The sequence below is a fragment of the Parambassis ranga genome, chromosome 17 (assembly GCF_900634625.1).
Source record: "Parambassis ranga chromosome 17, fParRan2.1, whole genome shotgun sequence".
Lineage (NCBI taxonomy): Eukaryota > Metazoa > Chordata > Actinopteri > Ambassidae > Parambassis > Parambassis ranga.
The window spans coordinates 5,571,626-5,588,416 of record NC_041037.1 but is presented as its reverse complement, the minus strand read 5'-3'; the positions used below and the strand labels follow the sequence as shown (position 1 = coordinate 5,588,416).

General features: G+C 42.2%; 3 protein-coding genes across 7 annotated transcripts in view; 1 reads left to right on the top strand and 2 right to left on the bottom strand.

The window, feature by feature from the left end:
• Positions 1-2,580, top strand: part of agap3 (ArfGAP with GTPase domain, ankyrin repeat and PH domain 3) — a 98,837-nt gene extending 96,257 nt beyond the window's left edge. For all 5 annotated transcript variants that reach the window (XM_028426779.1, XM_028426777.1, XM_028426780.1 and 2 more), the window contains exon 18: positions 131-2,580. In XM_028426779.1, coding sequence (XP_028282580.1) covers positions 131-355 — 225 coding nt within the window. In that variant the 3' untranslated portion in view covers positions 356-2,580. The remainder of the gene's footprint in view (positions 1-130) is intronic.
• A 5,136-nt stretch (positions 2,581-7,716) lies between these two features.
• Positions 7,717-9,522, bottom strand: gbx1 (gastrulation brain homeobox 1). Its single transcript, XM_028427955.1, has 2 exons — positions 8,857-9,522; positions 7,717-8,332 (listed from the first exon to the last, which is right to left on the bottom strand). Exons 1-2 carry the CDS (start codon positions 9,305-9,307, stop codon positions 7,818-7,820), a joined length of 966 nt encoding a protein of 321 aa, XP_028283756.1. The 5' UTR covers positions 9,308-9,522; the 3' UTR covers positions 7,717-7,817.
• A 1,536-nt stretch (positions 9,523-11,058) lies between these two features.
• asb10 (ankyrin repeat and SOCS box containing 10) lies at positions 11,059-15,165 on the bottom strand. Its single transcript, XM_028428446.1, has 5 exons — positions 14,658-15,165; positions 13,479-13,746; positions 12,576-13,080; positions 11,946-12,059; positions 11,059-11,732 (listed from the first exon to the last, which is right to left on the bottom strand). Exons 1-5 carry the CDS (start codon positions 14,980-14,982, stop codon positions 11,547-11,549), a joined length of 1,398 nt encoding a protein of 465 aa, XP_028284247.1. The 5' UTR covers positions 14,983-15,165; the 3' UTR covers positions 11,059-11,546.
• Positions 15,166-16,791: the final 1,626 nt, after the last annotated feature.

The window sequence follows — 16,791 nt, the reverse complement described above, 5'->3', positions numbered from 1 at the left end:
AAATTGTATCACTGATATTTTTATATCACAAAATTATATTCGTAGGCATAAATCGCTGTTAACATAGCGACAAAAGCAAGTAATGACTGTAATGATTTGCCTGTTGTGTCCGACGTTTTCCTCCTCACAGTACGGCGTGGATGTGAAAAGCCGAGACGCCCGCGGCCAGACTCCGCTGTCCTACGCTCGACGAGCGGGGAGCCAGGAGTGCGCAGACATATTACTTCAGCACGGATGCCCCAACGATTCCAGCAGCATGACCTCCGTGCCCACACCCAACATGAGCCGCCGCAACCCCAACATCAACAACAACAATGCTCAGTGTGAGCTCAACCGCAGCATCAGCATCATGTAGAAGCCAGAAATAAGTCCCCCCCCCCCAACCCCCCTGTGTTTATCTGTATCCACCTGTGTTTCTTCCCAGTACTCCACACTGTGTAACCCAGAATCAGTACCAATGGAGAGATTATCAGGGGTGATGGACCTCACTGTTATATTCCACTATGTTGAAAAGAAGTGGGATCGGACATTGTACATTTGATATTATTGTTGTTTTTATTCATTTTAACTTTATTCAATCATGGTCTGAAATGATCACGATCAGCTTTAAGCTTTTTTTTGTTTGTTTGTTTTTTTTAAAGCGTCAACCAAACAAATGACTTACTTTGGCATTCATACCTACGCTACGAAAAGCATTTCCTTAATGCTTGAACATTTCCTTTTATGTCTTCCCCTTCTGCGACATGAACCGATTACGTGACGAGTGTGAGTGAGAAACTTCCTTCAAATTTCCAAGCCTCAATATCATAAAACTGTAAAGAATAGTTTTAAGTAAGTGACAAAACACTATTGTGAGTGGGGGGGGGGGCTAAATGATATGAATGGATGTTACAGCTTTCACGATGATGCATGTCTTCAACACAGCTAGCAAACTCTTGACATACTATTCATACAACTGCAAAGCAATTATAGTTAAAGAGTCCAAATGAGTAAGACACTTAATTCACAGGGAAATGATTTTGGATCATCATAAAGGAGCTGATTGCTGAATTCCTATTGGGCGAAAGTGAGTCATTTCCTTCACGACCCTTATCCCGATCCTCCACTGAAAGTGTCCATGACTATAAAGAAATTAAGGGGCATAATGTTTTATGACCGTTGAGCCGCATGGCTTTGTAAGGGTGCCTCTCCAATCAGAATTCATTCACATTCAAAGGTTTGATTGAAATTGTACCATTATGATGTCTTTGTTAGAGTAATTTTTTACGATTGACTGGATTGTGTTGATAATTGTTTGACACAGATTCAAACCATAAGCGTACTGGAATATCCATTCACCTCCTGTGGCCTACGGCCGTTAAAAATTGGTACTCTGAGAAGCATTTCCACTATTGTTGCTGTGAAATACATATGTGGTACTGTGTGTGTGTGTGAGAGAGAGAGAGAGAGAGAGAGAGTGTGTGTCCGTACATAACTTGTATGTTCATGTTTGTGCTTCATTGGTAACCGGATGCAGCAGAGTGTCTGGGCATTTCTGTTCATTAAACATGGAGAAAGGACACTGGAGGGAAGACAGACGCCTACTTTGGAGCTTTGGGAACATAACTGTGTTTTAATGTACAGATGTCTGTAAAAAGTAGTCCTTCGCCTTATTCCTTATAAGAACTTACTCGACCCTTTTCCTTTTCCTTAAAGCTACGTGCTCCCCCGACCCCGTCCTGAGAACCTGTCAGCCTAAAAGCAGGGAGTGACTGAAGTGAGCGTGACATTTAGGGATTAAACTGAGCTCATAGAGGCTCATAGAGGACAGCATATCCTTAGTTTGCATTAATATAAATGTACAGTATTCCACCGACATGATAAGCCAATTCATTTATAGTAAATAGAAATTGGGTAAGAGGTGACTTCAGGTGAACTTCAGGCACAATGTGTACTTTTTCCCTTTTATTATTCAACTGCCATTTGTAAGGATTTTAAATGTCTTGATTTTATGGGTTTACAAAGGCAGAAAGTATGTTTACAGAGAAAGTTCTTAACTTGGTACCTTATCTACGTGATTCTTTTTTGTTTTGTTTTCAGAGCCTACAGAAACAGTTACAGGTCGAATGAGGATAGGGAGCTAATGTAAAGGGATAGTTTGACTTTTTTTTGGTAAACATGTTTATTTGCTTTCCTCCTGAAAGTTTGATGAAGACAGAACACAGTAGAGGGGGGGGGGGCTCCAGGCTCTTCCAGTGGATGAAAAAAATGGATCTTACACATAATGTGCATGTTAATGAGTGGTGAGAAAGTTCTTAACTAGACAAACATGCTGTCGTCATGTTGAAATGTGCCAAGGTGACGGCCATGTTGGTGCTTTTTTTGACCGTGTTCCTCTCTCCATTGACTACATACCATTATAAACGAAATCCCATGGGAGTCCACTGGAAGATGTTGGACTTCAGACTGAGAATGGAGCTGTTTCCACGGGCTTGTAGTCTGTTTGTTGTAGTCTGTGGTTGATGCACAGGTTCACAGGAGTGTGCTGTCTTTGGACAAGAAAGTTAAAAAAAAAAAAAAAAACATGTTTCCCAAAAAAAACCCATTTATTTAAAACATCCCAAAAACAGCCACAAACTCCACCTGATTTCTTTGAATTCACTTGTACTGTACTGTGATACTGGCCTTATTTCTGACCGTTACTTGACCAACTTTTCTCACTGAGTACATTTCAGTGTCCAAGGGGATTACTGAGAGGAGTTCAGCGTGTACAGTGATTACATAAACCTTTATTTACATACTGTAGATGAAAAACACTAGAATCCTGCCTGCCTCCCCCTCCCCTCTCTCCCCCGAACATGAAGTGTACATATTAATTCTGAAGACAAGCTCCTCTTAGAGAAATAAACTGGTTTCTGGTCCTCTTGACCCACAAACCATATTTTGATATGTTGTTTATGTTTTTCCTTTGGCATATTTTTAAGGTACTTCTGTTTGGTCTCGACATTACCCGGCCATCTTTGGTACTTGTGTATAATGATGTACATTTGACATATTTATAATGCAGTATGTAAATATCTTTTTTGTGTTTTTTTTGGTTTTGTTTTTGTTCCTTTTCCTATTGTATTTCCTTTTACGTTCAGAACGTGAAACAAAGCAAAAGCTAAAGAGTAACTTGTTGTATGCTTGGATGCTTGGCTGACTGTTGACCTATTAATAAACACTCAAATAAAATGATGTAGCCTTCCCTGGATTTAGGGAAATTGAGACATTTGTCTACTGTATGTGTTGATTATTCACCATCTTTCATTCTCCAGGCCCCAGGCAGAGGTGAGGCTCTTCACATTCAGTACGTCACTATCACTGAAAGACACACTGCCATGTCATGTTCTGCTCCTTTTACATGTGCCTCCTTCATCACACGTCATATCTGAGACAGCTCCACCGGGCCTGCATGTGTCGAGGTAAGTGAGGTTACCCTCTCCACTTCCTGCTTGTGGGACCCCCCCCCCCAACAGTTGCTGAAAGAGGATTAAGATAAAGAGCTGGGCTTAGTGTCAGGCAGCACAACGCTGTGAGGAAAGGTGAAAGATCTCAGTGTTCAGAGGAGTCAAGCCCTCACTAATCCACTTCTTATTTCCTGCTAATCTCGTCTCAGCATATCTTCATCCTCTTCCTCTCTCTGTTGGCCAGCTTTGTTTGTGATCTATCACCTGGTTTCTCTTTATTTTTCCCCCCCCTCTTCCTCCTTCGGTGTTAGCTTGACATGGAGCCACAGTACATGGAGTCACGCTTTAAGGCTCTTTAAACAAGATTTCTCATTCAGCTGTGTAGTGATAGAACTGAAGCAGGTTTGTTAATTCACATTCCACACGTGCATGGTTGTTGGAATGTGAAACAATCCTATATTTGCCTTACATTTTAGCAACATTGGAATCTGATGCACGCCGGCCTATATAACTTTGAGTCAAATCTGATCAATCTTACATTCATTTAAGCCACTGACAAATTTAATTAATCTAATCTAACATTCGCTCAATTTTATTGTTCTGTGTTTGGGCTTCACCGGCTCCTTTTTTGGAAAGTCTTGTTCTTTATTTCTAACACAGTCTGGGAACATTCTATGTGTCATTATGAGTGCTTTAACTCTGTGATTGTCATTTTAAGGCTAAGGATGTGGGGGTCAGTGGTGCTTATACAGACCAAATTACGCTGTCAGGTGATACCGGATCATCATCTTAAGGCCATGTGTGTCTGCTATCAGGGCTAGTAGGAGCCCAGGAAACCCAAACAATACTGAAAAATGTGTTGTTCACCAGTTTGAATTGTCTTCGGAGTCTTTAAATGTCACAATCTAAAGGCTGTACTCAGTAACCTGGGCTCCCTCCTCCAAATAAATTAATAAATAAATCCGTCCTGTAATTTATCACCATGCCTAACGTCTTGGCAGACCCAGGCCACTTGTGTTTGTTGTGGTGAGTCTGGAGCGCTTGCCTGCACTGCTGTGTGTTTTGATATTTCATCAGGGCCTGCTAAACAGTGAGGAGGGCTCTCTGCCGCCCACCTCTTCTCAGACAAATTGCCTCCCAAGATTGCAGAGGTGGGTCTGAGGCTGATGGATGGGTACACAAAGACCTGACGAGACCATATTTGCAAACATTAAATCCATATTTCCATAACATGTAGAAGCTGCTTGGCCATGGGCCACTTTAACAACCTGATTTAGCAGACAGTCAGTGATGTGCCTGGTCCTGACATAGATGTTGCATCGAGGTGGCATTGAGTTACATATTCATCACCGCTCATCATGGTTTCGTTACTGTCGCTTCATGTTTTCTTCCTCCTCTCTTTAACCTCCTCACCTCTTTAAACAGTAATTATATCCACTCTGACCATCTCTCCTCTCTGGAATCCCCACAGACTTGAACGTCCATTTATCAATTTCAGCTCCATCATGTCTGACCAGTACATCCATGTTGCTCTCTGCCCTTTCTGACAACCCCAAACTCATGTCTCTGTACTGCTATCCTTCCAATGCCCATCTTTCTCCTGCTGCCAACCTGGCTGCTTCATACCCATCATGCTATCTTCCTCTTCACCCTCCTTATGCTCCTTTGTCTTATAAAAACCCTGTGTTCCCATCACTCTCTCTCCCATTCTGCCTTCTTCCCTCTCTCTTTCTCTCTCCCTTTCCCCGTTGGCTTTTGCCTGCATTTCGCTGTTAATTTGCCTGAGAATGCATTAGCTGTAATGAAGGCTGAGGGCCGAGGGAATCCTCCAGGGTTCCATTAATCATCCCCCCTCAGACAGGCAACCTTGATTACAAGTGGCAAGAAATTCATTAGAGCCGGGCCTCTGACAACTCTTATCTCCGCCACTAGATCTGACTCATTAGGCAGCCAAATTAAAGCTATGATGGCCCTGATGAAACTCATCGCTTGTTTATCTTGTGCGATTTGATGCATCTGCCCATACATCACTGTAGCCACGACCGTCCGGACCCTCCCAAGAAGTCAGGCCTCCAGTCGACGCTGAGCAGCCTGCACACTCACACAAGCAGCCTGTAATGAGGTTCCTTGCTTTCCACCCTCTTCTCTCTCGCTCACTCTCTCTCTCTCTCTGCAGGTGAATGAGGAAATAGTTACATGTCTTTGCCTGGAAAGAACTTCTGATATTTCAATTTGTGATTCAGGTTGTGGAAAATATAGGTGGTGTGTTTAGACTGGCAGAATGTGTAGATTTAATGGAACAGAGTCTAACTCCCTCCCAAAACTGCCATATATTGAGACATTAATTCTATTAATAATAATAATAATAATTCTCCTGTCACACTAGAGGGGACGTGTATTTTGAAACAAACCCAGTCCCACTCACAGGCTCTTGATAATAATAACAATGAAGTTATTGGCTGTGTCATGGCTCCTCGTCGTCACCTCCAGCGTGCAGCTCATTGGGACTGAAATAGCTGTTGCACTCTGGCACAATGTCGTGGAATTGAACCGTCTATATTAGTCAGCTCTTGGACCACAATAAAACTTCCACTGCTCCCTCACACGCGATCATCCCTCCTTCAATCCCCATCCAAGTGTCACAGTCTTGATGTATGAGGTGGACGGTGAAATAAACTTTACTACTCATGGGCACCCAGGTCATGAAGGGTCTGTTTGTGCTCTGAGGTCAAACTGACATTAGATGTTGACATATTATTGTCTTTCCTGAATATCATCCATAACCCCTGAATACTCTGTTCAAGACAGAGCTGGTTAATTTAATCAAATATTAATACTAGTAAAATATTTGAAGATTCTTCCCCCCTCATCATCATCATCATCATCATACTTTAACAGCCTAAAGGTTAAACATAGCTGGAGGCCTGAGTCTTTTTTGGGGGAACAGGGAGACAAATCATTTTCTCTCTTTCTGCAGAGGTGAAGTGAAAATATTCCAACATGAGACTTTTCTGGAAACACTTCAGAGAAACGGTGCATATGAAGGTTTCCATAAAAAAAACATTAAGCCCTTTTTTTCTCCTTCCTGTAACAGGATAGCAGCAATGTGGCCAGACATGATTTAAAATAAATATATGTTTTAAAATAAACTGCTTATTTGAAAAAAATCTCTCAGCTACAGAGTTTAGAGGCCATATGCTGCATTCTTTACATTATTTTAAAACCAAAATTCAACATTAGCTTTTACTGTGTTATAGTAAAAATAAATTCCCTACAAATGTCAATATTTTAGAGCTTAAAAATGTCATATTAAAATATATAATTCATCATTTTGAATGTATTGATTCACCACAGTTGATCTGGGTGGGAGCTGTTTGTGCCGGGACTGTTAGAAAAGTTCATCACAGTGTGTTGAATCTGTTTAGCCTAATGTGGATCCATCAGTCCACAATATGGCATCTTAAAAAAAAACAATCACTGCTATTTAAAAAACAAATGTCATTTTTATGTCCTGGCGTATCTCAAGAAAATACGATCATTTGTAGTTTTAGGAGATTAAAACTAGCGGATGTGTGAAGATGCTGCATCAGTGAAAGTAATCCGCGTAATTTAATCTCGCCAAGATCTTTAAATATATATATATATACATTCTCATAAAATTCCTGTAAAAGTCAAGAAAATTATTAGAAATATTAATAAATAAGATTGTTACATTTGTTTAAAAGTGCGTAAAATCATTTGAAAATAGTCGCCTGACTAAATGGATTTGCTTACAAAACACTACAGGCCACGTTTTTTTACATTTAAAATAATTTCTTCTTTTATTTTTGGAACCAAAAACGAACTGTTGATCTGTTCTCTAAACAACAATGATTCAATCTGGATTCCATCTTTCGTATAAAGCGATTTATTAGGTCAATATACTTTACACTTGTCCCTTGTTTGGTCGTTATTTCCTTCACATCTTTTTGTTTTTTTTTTTTAAACCACAAATGTGATTGGTGACAAACAAAATGTCTTAAGTTACATGCAAATGTGGTCAACAAATTGTACGAAAACACAAAACAGAAAAAAAAAAACAAATCAATCCAGAGTAGCTTCACCAGATGAGGACATGCACATGACCAACAAAACGGTTTGGCCCTACATATAAATACTTAAAAAAATCTTTACAGTCGCATCTCATAGTGCCCATTTGTACCAATGTTTTTTTTTAATCCATTTATATTTACATATTCACAGGACAATAAATAAAAAATGACAGCATACTGCCAGATAATGGGTCTGTCTGTGAGCCTCCTCTGCCCTCAGTGCCGCCTCCTTTTTGTGCTTCATGCGTTCAGCAGAGAGTCAGTGTAAGTGTTTTATTATTAGTAATTTTGTTCATTTTCATGGCCTGGTCCCTTGCTCTATTTGTTGATGCTGACTCCGTACAGCGAACCTGTTGACGTGCACTGGGATTGGAACCACAATTTTAGGATTTCTCACCGGTTCTCCTGACCGGTTGTTGACGTTACCGGCTTTGATCCGTTTCCATTTGGCCCTGCGGTTCTGAAACCAGATCTTCACCTGCACCTCGCTCAGTTTAAGTGCATGTGCGATCTGGGAGCGTTCAGTCAGAGAAAGGTATTTTTTACAGTGAAACTCCTTTTCCAGTTCGAGCAGCTGCTCGCTGGTGAAAGCTGTTCGTCTCCTCCGGCTCTTCCCCGCCGAGCTGCCGGCCGGTAGCGCCTCCTGCGAACCCGTTTTTAGTTTACTCTTCTGGGACAGGGAGCCACAGTTGTTCCCGTCCGAGAAACTTTCGTTCTCGCTGTCTGCGGAGCTGTCCTCTCTGTCGCTGCACACTGTGTCTGCGGATTTTAGGTCCAGCTTCTCGTCGTCTGAACTGTAAAGTTTGGTCTCACCTAAAAACACAAAGAGAGAAAACACACACATTTACATTTAGACGCATAATAGTTGATGTGTGTCACAGTGTCAGGCATAAATCCCTGGTTTTGGAGTGTTAGTGCTTCAATTATTAGCCCAGAAAAATGTTGTCAAGACGCCAAACATCCATGTTAAGTGTCACCATCAGCTGAGTCTCCAACAGGTGAGATCTGACTGCAGCGCAGTAAGTGGAGACTTGTAACATCTCAACACACCAAATAATTCCACTGGAAGTGACCCTGGGATCAAACATGCTCTGTTTTATTCTCAGAGCATGAAGTGATGTTGCAGCATTAATATTTCTGTCACTACAACTGTGACAACCCCGAGCTCAGATGCATTTCTGGCAGATTTGGCACCAATTAGAAAAACCAAAGACTTAGTTTTGAGCCAAACTGTCTGTTTTTAAAGCATTTTACGCAGGGTGCTCACTCTTTACGCAGCAGCTTGTTATGGTTAAATAGGCCCTAATGTCATAAAGTATAAAAGAAGCCAAGGTTACCTGATATTGTTTGAAAACTTTCCGTGAAGTTGAGCAGTTCGGAGCCCTTGTCCCGGCTGTGAAGCTCCTCAGAGTGCGGACTTTCCTGTCTTCTCGCTCCCGGGTCAGCAGCACTTAAACGGGGGCCGGGCAGCTCTTGTGGCGGGTAGAAACTGTCCGGAGGATCCGAGAAACTTGGCATCGTTGTGGTGAGCGCAACCATGGACGGCACCCCCTGTCCCAAACTGGCACAGAACGTGTTGGTGAGCCGTCCAGCAAAAGACGCCAGCGGCGCGAGTGGAGGTATACCAGACGATAAAGGCGAGTGGGATAAAGCTTGTGGGATAACCAAAGGTCTGTACGGCATGAACATGGGGTAGCCCGTGTAGAGCAGGTGTCCTGGTCTGGGCTGAGGGGTCCCTATGAGGGAATCGATAGAAAACGCCGTCCCTTGACCGCCTGGTCTCTGCATCTTGCAGACGAAGACTTTTATTTGGCGAAAACTTGGAATCAGTTGTCCTCTCCTCGGCGACGAGCAAAACTTTTCAGTTCAAAGACAGAGTGGATGGAAAGTAGATCCTCTGGCGTGTTGTCATCCCTGGGAGTGGACCGCTTCTCCGGATCTCTGCGCTCTGTGTGCGTCAGTGTAGTTGGGCGCTTTGTTGTGTGCCCCAGCGCTACCTTTTCCCTCTTATTTGTCACACACTGAGACATAAACACACGCTCTCTCTATCTATCTACCTCTCCCTTCCCTGCAACTCCTCCCTCCGCCCCTCTCCCATGCACCGTGTGTGTGTGCGCGCAGAGAGAGAGAGGGCGAGAGCGCATTGGTTATCATCTGCAATACAAGGGGAATGAAAAGGGGGTGTTTCCCTGGGGGCTCATCCATCTTCCTCAAATTACGCTTCATTTCCTTATTCAGCCTCTGACTTTTTGGCCGTCTTGAGAGGCGGTAGTTTCCCAGTGGAGACCAAATAGACGAGTCGCACCCCCACCCTCCTCTGCCCTCCTCCCCCTTTTGCCAGGTTCACCATTGACTGCAAAAACGGTGTGAGAGACTGCTCCAGCCCTTCCCCTTCTATAATCGTTGACCACACCAACCCAATCAGCTATTATTAATTTTGATTGATGATAAGTAATTACTCTGGATTGAAGGGACAGCGTAAAACAACGGTGGCTTTTGTTCAAATATTGGGGGGCCGATGGGCATCAAGTCAGGAGGGAGGAGAGGCAGATGTTTCTCCGCTCGCTGTCCTTTTCTCCACGGCTAAAAACAATGCGTTAGGCTTCAGAAAAAAAAGAAGTGCTGCAACAATTGTTCCCTGGAGAGAGATACTCTGTGCGAAATTAGATTCAGATAAAAGGCGTTTAAGCGAGGTCAACTGCAGTGTGGACACACTGTGGCCAACGTCAACTCTTGAGTGCGTTTCCACTTTGTTTGAACTCCAGGAAATGTATTTAAAATACCCATTGATCAGATTTATAAATCTAATAACGCACACATTTTGGTTTGCGCTAAAGGAATATTAATTTTCTCCCCCTGATAAAAGATGCATGTGGAAGGAGAGAAAAACCATTTTCTTTAAGCACTGGTTTAATCGCAGATCATCTCACCTTTTAAATGGCAATGGGAACTGATGATGATTAGCCCTATTGAGTTCTGGGTGCCCGGGCTCTCCAGCTGGTCTTCTGATTGCATGAGGACATAAACATATCACCACCGACTCTGATTAGCGGTGGAGGGCCAGGCCAGGCTAATTCTTATAATTGCAAGTGACTTCAGCAGCACCTCTCTCTGATCTATTGAAACCATTTGTCGAGCGTCTCTCTCTTTCTATCTGAGAGATATTCTGATGTTACTCTGCAACTCTTCAACGAATCGATTCATCATGTCAGTCACAGTTATTGACTGTAAAATGTGTTTTTATTGTTTTAAAAAATCTGTATTATTAAAATACAATAAAGTTAACTTCATTTCCTGTAATGACTGATGTTGAAAATGAATATTTATCCAGAATAACAGGATCAAAGGTTTATATACATATATTTAGTTTAGTTTTAAAAAGTTAAAATGTAGTTTTTTTTCAATGTTTTATGATTGAACATTTTCTTTAATTGCTTCCCGAAAATTCATAAAAGCAATCAGTAGTGAGCAGCACCCAATAAGCAGAAACATAAAATAAGATCACTCCTGAAAACACAACATAACAAAAATGAGCAGAGTGACTGTTCTGCAATGTTTTATTTCACATATCAAACCTTTTTCCAATAAAAAGTGCCTAATTACTATTATCTGCGCTATTTATGAAAATATTTGTTGGCAAAACCTCCTGTTGTACAACACACCGTGAGTGCGCACACTCAACACCAAACTATGGCAATAATTATGTAAAAATAATACGAGCAAGTTGCAAGCATCTCTATCATGTGCAGAAGTAAAAAAAAAAGTAATGAAAAATGAAATAAATAAAAAAAAACACTTGCACACAAGCTATGAAGTTTATCAACTCTAGTCTATACCTCCCTCTTGTGGTGGAAAAATCAAATAATGCTGGTGTGCTGAAAGACCGAGAATAAAAGTGACAGAAAATCCTAACATGTGTCACTGCTGCAAGTTTATATGATGTTAAATGAGTATTACTATATTCTGAACTTAATTAGATAATTAAATAATTAAGGACTTTTACCTCATCAAGACTAATGAAACCTTTTCAGTGTACATATCCTCTGTAGTCCAGCAGCAGGTAGTTCTTGATGAAGTTGGGCAGGTCCAGTTTTGGGACCACCGTGGGTACCCGGCCTTCCAGGAAGATTCTGAGTTTACAGCGTGCCAAGTGCTGCAAGGAGCGAGGGGTCATCTTCAAGGCGAAGATCGACTCGTAGAACACTCTGTGCTTCTGGTTGGACAAAAGCAGAGAATAACACACAGTAAGTTCATCTGAGCACCCACAGATAGGGAATATAAAATGACATCAAATATCAAAGATGCATCATTCTCATTATAAGTATCACATATTAAGACTTTTTACATTCATAACTTTTTGAAACAAGGGCGGAATATTGCATTTACAGAAATAAAACATGTGCTTTTATATGTTTTAGGAGCTTGCCTTGAACACCTCCTCAGACACAGACTCAACCCAAGTGTCTGTGACTTTGAGCTGACTGTAGGCGTTCAGGAGAACCTCAATGGTGCGTGGAGACTCGGAGCAGTGCTTCAAAACCTAAAACATACATCACAGCTCAGAGAAAAGCAAAAAGGACTCATACAATCATCGTTTCAGTTCACGAGCAACCGAGCTTGTGACTCCACAGAACTGAAGAAATAAAGTAATTAAACACTTGTGAAATGAACAGATTGGTCTTCCCTCCAGGGGTTTAACTGGAAATTATGCAATTAGTGCTAATTAATCTCCTATTAACACTTGCCTAATTAGGAACTAGGCATTTTGTCTAGTGCACGTGGGTTCACTGATAGTTGTAGTCTGTTTCCCGCAGAGAGTGCAACACTTCATGTTGTGTCACGAAATGGTAATGATTTGAATGTGAAGTTGTGAAGTCTGGAATATTGCAGCGAACAGTGTAGTGTTTCAAGAACCAAGTCAAGGTGTTACACTCGCTAATTATGCAAAATGAGCCACCTTGATGAATAATTGGTTCACACTGTAACTGTGTGTGGACTGCATTAGCCCATATTAAATGCTTGTGCACATATTTCAAGGTAGCATTTCTTCTCCTACCATGGGGAGAGCGCCGGGCCACACCCGAATAGAGCCATGGTTGAGCAGAGCACGGACGATTCTCTCAGGCTGTTGGGTAAGCTTGTAGCACGCCACCTTCAGGATGTTGTGCAGGGGAGCTTCACCGCCATAGTCCATGTCGTTAACGCAGGCACCGTTAGCCAGCAGCAGATCCACTATGTCTGGATTGACATTCTTGCAGGCCATGTGTAAAGGATTGTGTTTGTCCTGGTCCAGAGTGTGGACGTCAGCCCCTGCCGCTATCAGCAGCTTGCACACCTTGAAGTAACGTTCGAGGTCCTTTGCCTCCTGGGGATGTGAACAAGCGGTGTTCAGGGGTGTGAGACCTTCGTCGTTCTGTTTGTCCGCAGCAGCTCCATATCGCAGGTAGAGCTCAGTGTGGTCTGGGAGGCCGTGTCTAGCTGCCACGTGTAAAGGAGTATCATCTTCCTCTAGACTGCGACCATTGATTGCTGCACCATACTGAAGGAGATACTTGGCACATCTGCAGAAAGAATTACAGAGTAAAGAGTGAATTAGATCAGGGATTCACAAACCCTTTATCTCTGATAATCTGAAGAACAGTTATTGAACTCTGTTAAGGCTGGAGTCTGCAATTTGCTGTTAGCATATAACTACCAGCTAATGTTAGTAACCAACATCAGATCCATGCAGTATAGCTAGGTTACAGCTAGCAGGCAAAGCTTGGCTTTCGTCCTCGCTATCCCTGTTGATATCACTACCCTGGACACCCCCACAACAGCGCAGACCAACAGTAAACAATTCACTCCTACAAGGTTTGGACTATATTGGCTTTAATCTAATCTTTTTCTATGATTTATGAGCCGAGACAAGGAGGGTAGGAGTACACTATGAGAGGATTTAGACACTTTCTTCACTCACTCAAGAGATTCAGGGGCTGTACAAACATGCAAAGGCATGAGGCCATCTTCTGAAGCGGCATTGGCATTTGCACCATGGATCAGCAGCAGCTTGGTGCACTCCGGCTGACAGTTCTCACAGGACTCGTGCAGGGCCGTGTTGCCACCAGGTGCCAGGTCTACACTCGCCCCACGTTGCAGCAGGAGTCTCAGGCAGTCAGTGAAACCTCGACTGGCTGTGATGTGAAGTGGAGTCGTCAGCTCCTGCTCATAAGTCAGTGACCATAGTCCTGCACCCAAGGAGTGTAATAGACATGAGATCAACAACAACAACAGAAAGAAAAAGTGAAAACCTACTCAGGCATCTGTAGTTAAATCTGAAGTTCTTCCACTCCTCTATGTTGCTGGTGTCATAAATGGAATCCATAAGGTACTCATACTCCTCGTCGGCCACAATACTGAGAATTGTCAACTCATCGCCTACAAGCAGAGAATTCCAGAACTGCAGGACACAGCCTGTGGCCTTGGCTACAGCGATCACATCTTCACGGTACTTCTTTTGTTTGCGCCACTTTATTTTAGGTGCTACATAAGCCATATTATCACCAACTAATTTGGATTTTAATAGATTAGTTGTGTGCTTCCTCCTGAAAGACCACTTATGCAGGTTGTTTGTGCAGACAGGGCTATTTCAGGGAGGCGTTACGTGATATTTTGGCTGACCGAGTGAACCATGCCACTGAGCAGTATGTAAGCCAATGACTATGCATGGCATGTTATTGGCCTTTTTTTTTACTTTTTTTTTTACTTTTTTTTTTAGCTAATTCCTTGAGGTGAAAGAATACAGCACAGCTAAAAACCACCAGCTCCATAGTCTTTGATGGGGGGGGGGGTTTACAGTTTATCTAATGGATTAATATCCTGTTACACAGAAGAACGACATGATGACCCCTGGGTGTGATTATGTGGTGGGCATGTGATGGGTTCTATAAATACTGCCTCGTGTTCTGTTTCTATAAATATTGCATTACTTTGTGTTTACGCATTGCCTCAAATGTATACTGCTCATAAATTATCAATTAAATGATCAATTTGTATTAAATTAAATTAATGCAGCACCGTTCTATCAGTTAAGATAATTATTAGAAGTAAAATCTCTTGTAAATACTATTTTTAAATGAAGACAGATGTTGTGTCTTACCTTCCCCTCTGGCGACCCAGCGCATGTCCCCTCCCTGTGGCTCGATGATGAGGTTTGCTGTGGATCCTCTAGGAAAAAGGTGCTGCATAGCCTCCAGGTCTCCTGTATACAAAGCGTTCTGGATGACCACATCTTGGCAGATAGCCGGTGGCAGACCATGGCTGGACCTCAGCGGCGCTCTGTTTGTGATCTCCTTCTTCAGCATATAACTGTTAAGGTGATGGGAGGCAAGTTGCCTCTTGTATTTGTACCTCTCTAGCATATCCTTTTCAAGTTCAAGAGAACGCAGTGCTGTGTCAGTAAAGACAAAGCTGCCTCGTGACATGCCGAAAGACTTGAAGACTGATTGTAAGAAGTTAGGATTAAGTATAGGAAGTCTTCTATAGGGCCTGGCTCTGCTCCTTTTGTTGTTTCTCTTTCTCTGGCTGATGTCCACTTTGTGCCTGCCGGCTGTTCACAGTGTCGGTTCACGGAGTTGTTTTGATATGCGGCACGAGACCCTCCCTGCAGTGTGAGGAAAAGTGAAGCTATTTTTACGACTCACATGCAGCCACTCAGGCCTGACCTGTTGGCTCCAGTGAAGTCAGACTCTAAGTATTAAATATCATCTTTTTCAAAGTTACATAGGATCTTATTAGATAAGGCCTTCATTATGAAAATTACATTTGCATTTGATAAAATCCCTACAATGGTCAGCTCAGTGGGTCATACATTTCCATACCTAATATTTACTTCAAAATTATCTCCAGTCTTTTTTTTTTATAGCTGATATTGTACCAACTTTTAATATGCTTTTTTACTTTACATTTTTTCCTGGGAGAAGATCAAATAAAAGACACTATTTGTACACCCCTGTGTGTGGCTTGCAAAAACGTCTTTTTTCCTGCACAGTATTTTTTTTTTTCCTAAGAGCTTTAATGGATTTTATGTATCCACACGGCTCCCTGCATTAGAACATTAGGCTGAATGACTGGCAACCGCTGTGTCACTCTGCTCCACGTGTAGTGTTCTGATGACTGAGGGACGGAGCATAATTAAGCCTCTTAAGCCTACTCGCTAGGCATCTGACAAACATCTAAAATGACTGATGAACGGCCATTTTCCAGTGGTGGAAACTCTACTCGGTAGCAAAAACACACCTTTTTAGCCTTGTAGACAGCAAACAGGCAATCTGCTGGCAAACATTTAAGTTTTTTTAGAATGCTTAACTTGCAAAGATGTCAACATCTGTTGTATTTTATAGATAATGTATTAAACACACACATTTAAAAATGTGTTGGCTTCCATCGAGGTGCCTGCAAACTCTGCAGAAAACAAGGTTGGCACCACAGGTGGAGAAACACACAATATTGGTTTGGAGTTGTTGTTTTTTTTTTTTTTTTTTTACCTTCTTTTCCCATTTGAACACACAGAGGCATCGCTGCATCTCATCTATACCTTAACGACTGTTCTGGTATGGAAATCAAGGTCATTTATTTTATGTTACAGTTTGGTAATAGATGCCACATTAAACTGAAGGCGAGTAAGAGTTTCAACTTTGAAAACACACATTACCAGAGAGAGACTAGGAATATTGTTTTTGCGGCTGGAGTACATCCTTTTAAATGATATACATAATGAGTTTATAATATGCATCTGGGCTACCTCCTCTCTACTTTGATGTCTTCCAAATGGCCCGGGTGTCATCAGCAAAACATGTAGGCACTTTCCCGCCTCATTGACTCCCAAATGTATTTTAAATATCATTCCTGGTAACGCAATTATTTAAAACGCTGAACTAAACACTTACTAATGGGGAAAAAGACAGCCACTTCGATAAATTCATTTCTCAAATGGTGGGCATTCATGTTTCGTTTTTTTCCCCTTCTCTCTCTCTCTCTCTCTCTCTCTCTCTCTGTGAAGCAGAGGAAACTCTGATGACAACAAAAAACATCAGCAGTAGTAACACCCCCTGCCCTCACAGCCCCCTGTGGACACATTAAATCTTTGGTTTCCTCACATTACCCACCAGTAGCTGCTTTTCCAAAGGTTTTTCTGCCCCCCCCCTCCCTCATTGTGGTCAACGGCCTCCTATCCCAAGGCGGTAAGAGGCTGGACGTCGGCAACAGCCCTGATGAGAGTGAAGCACTTCATT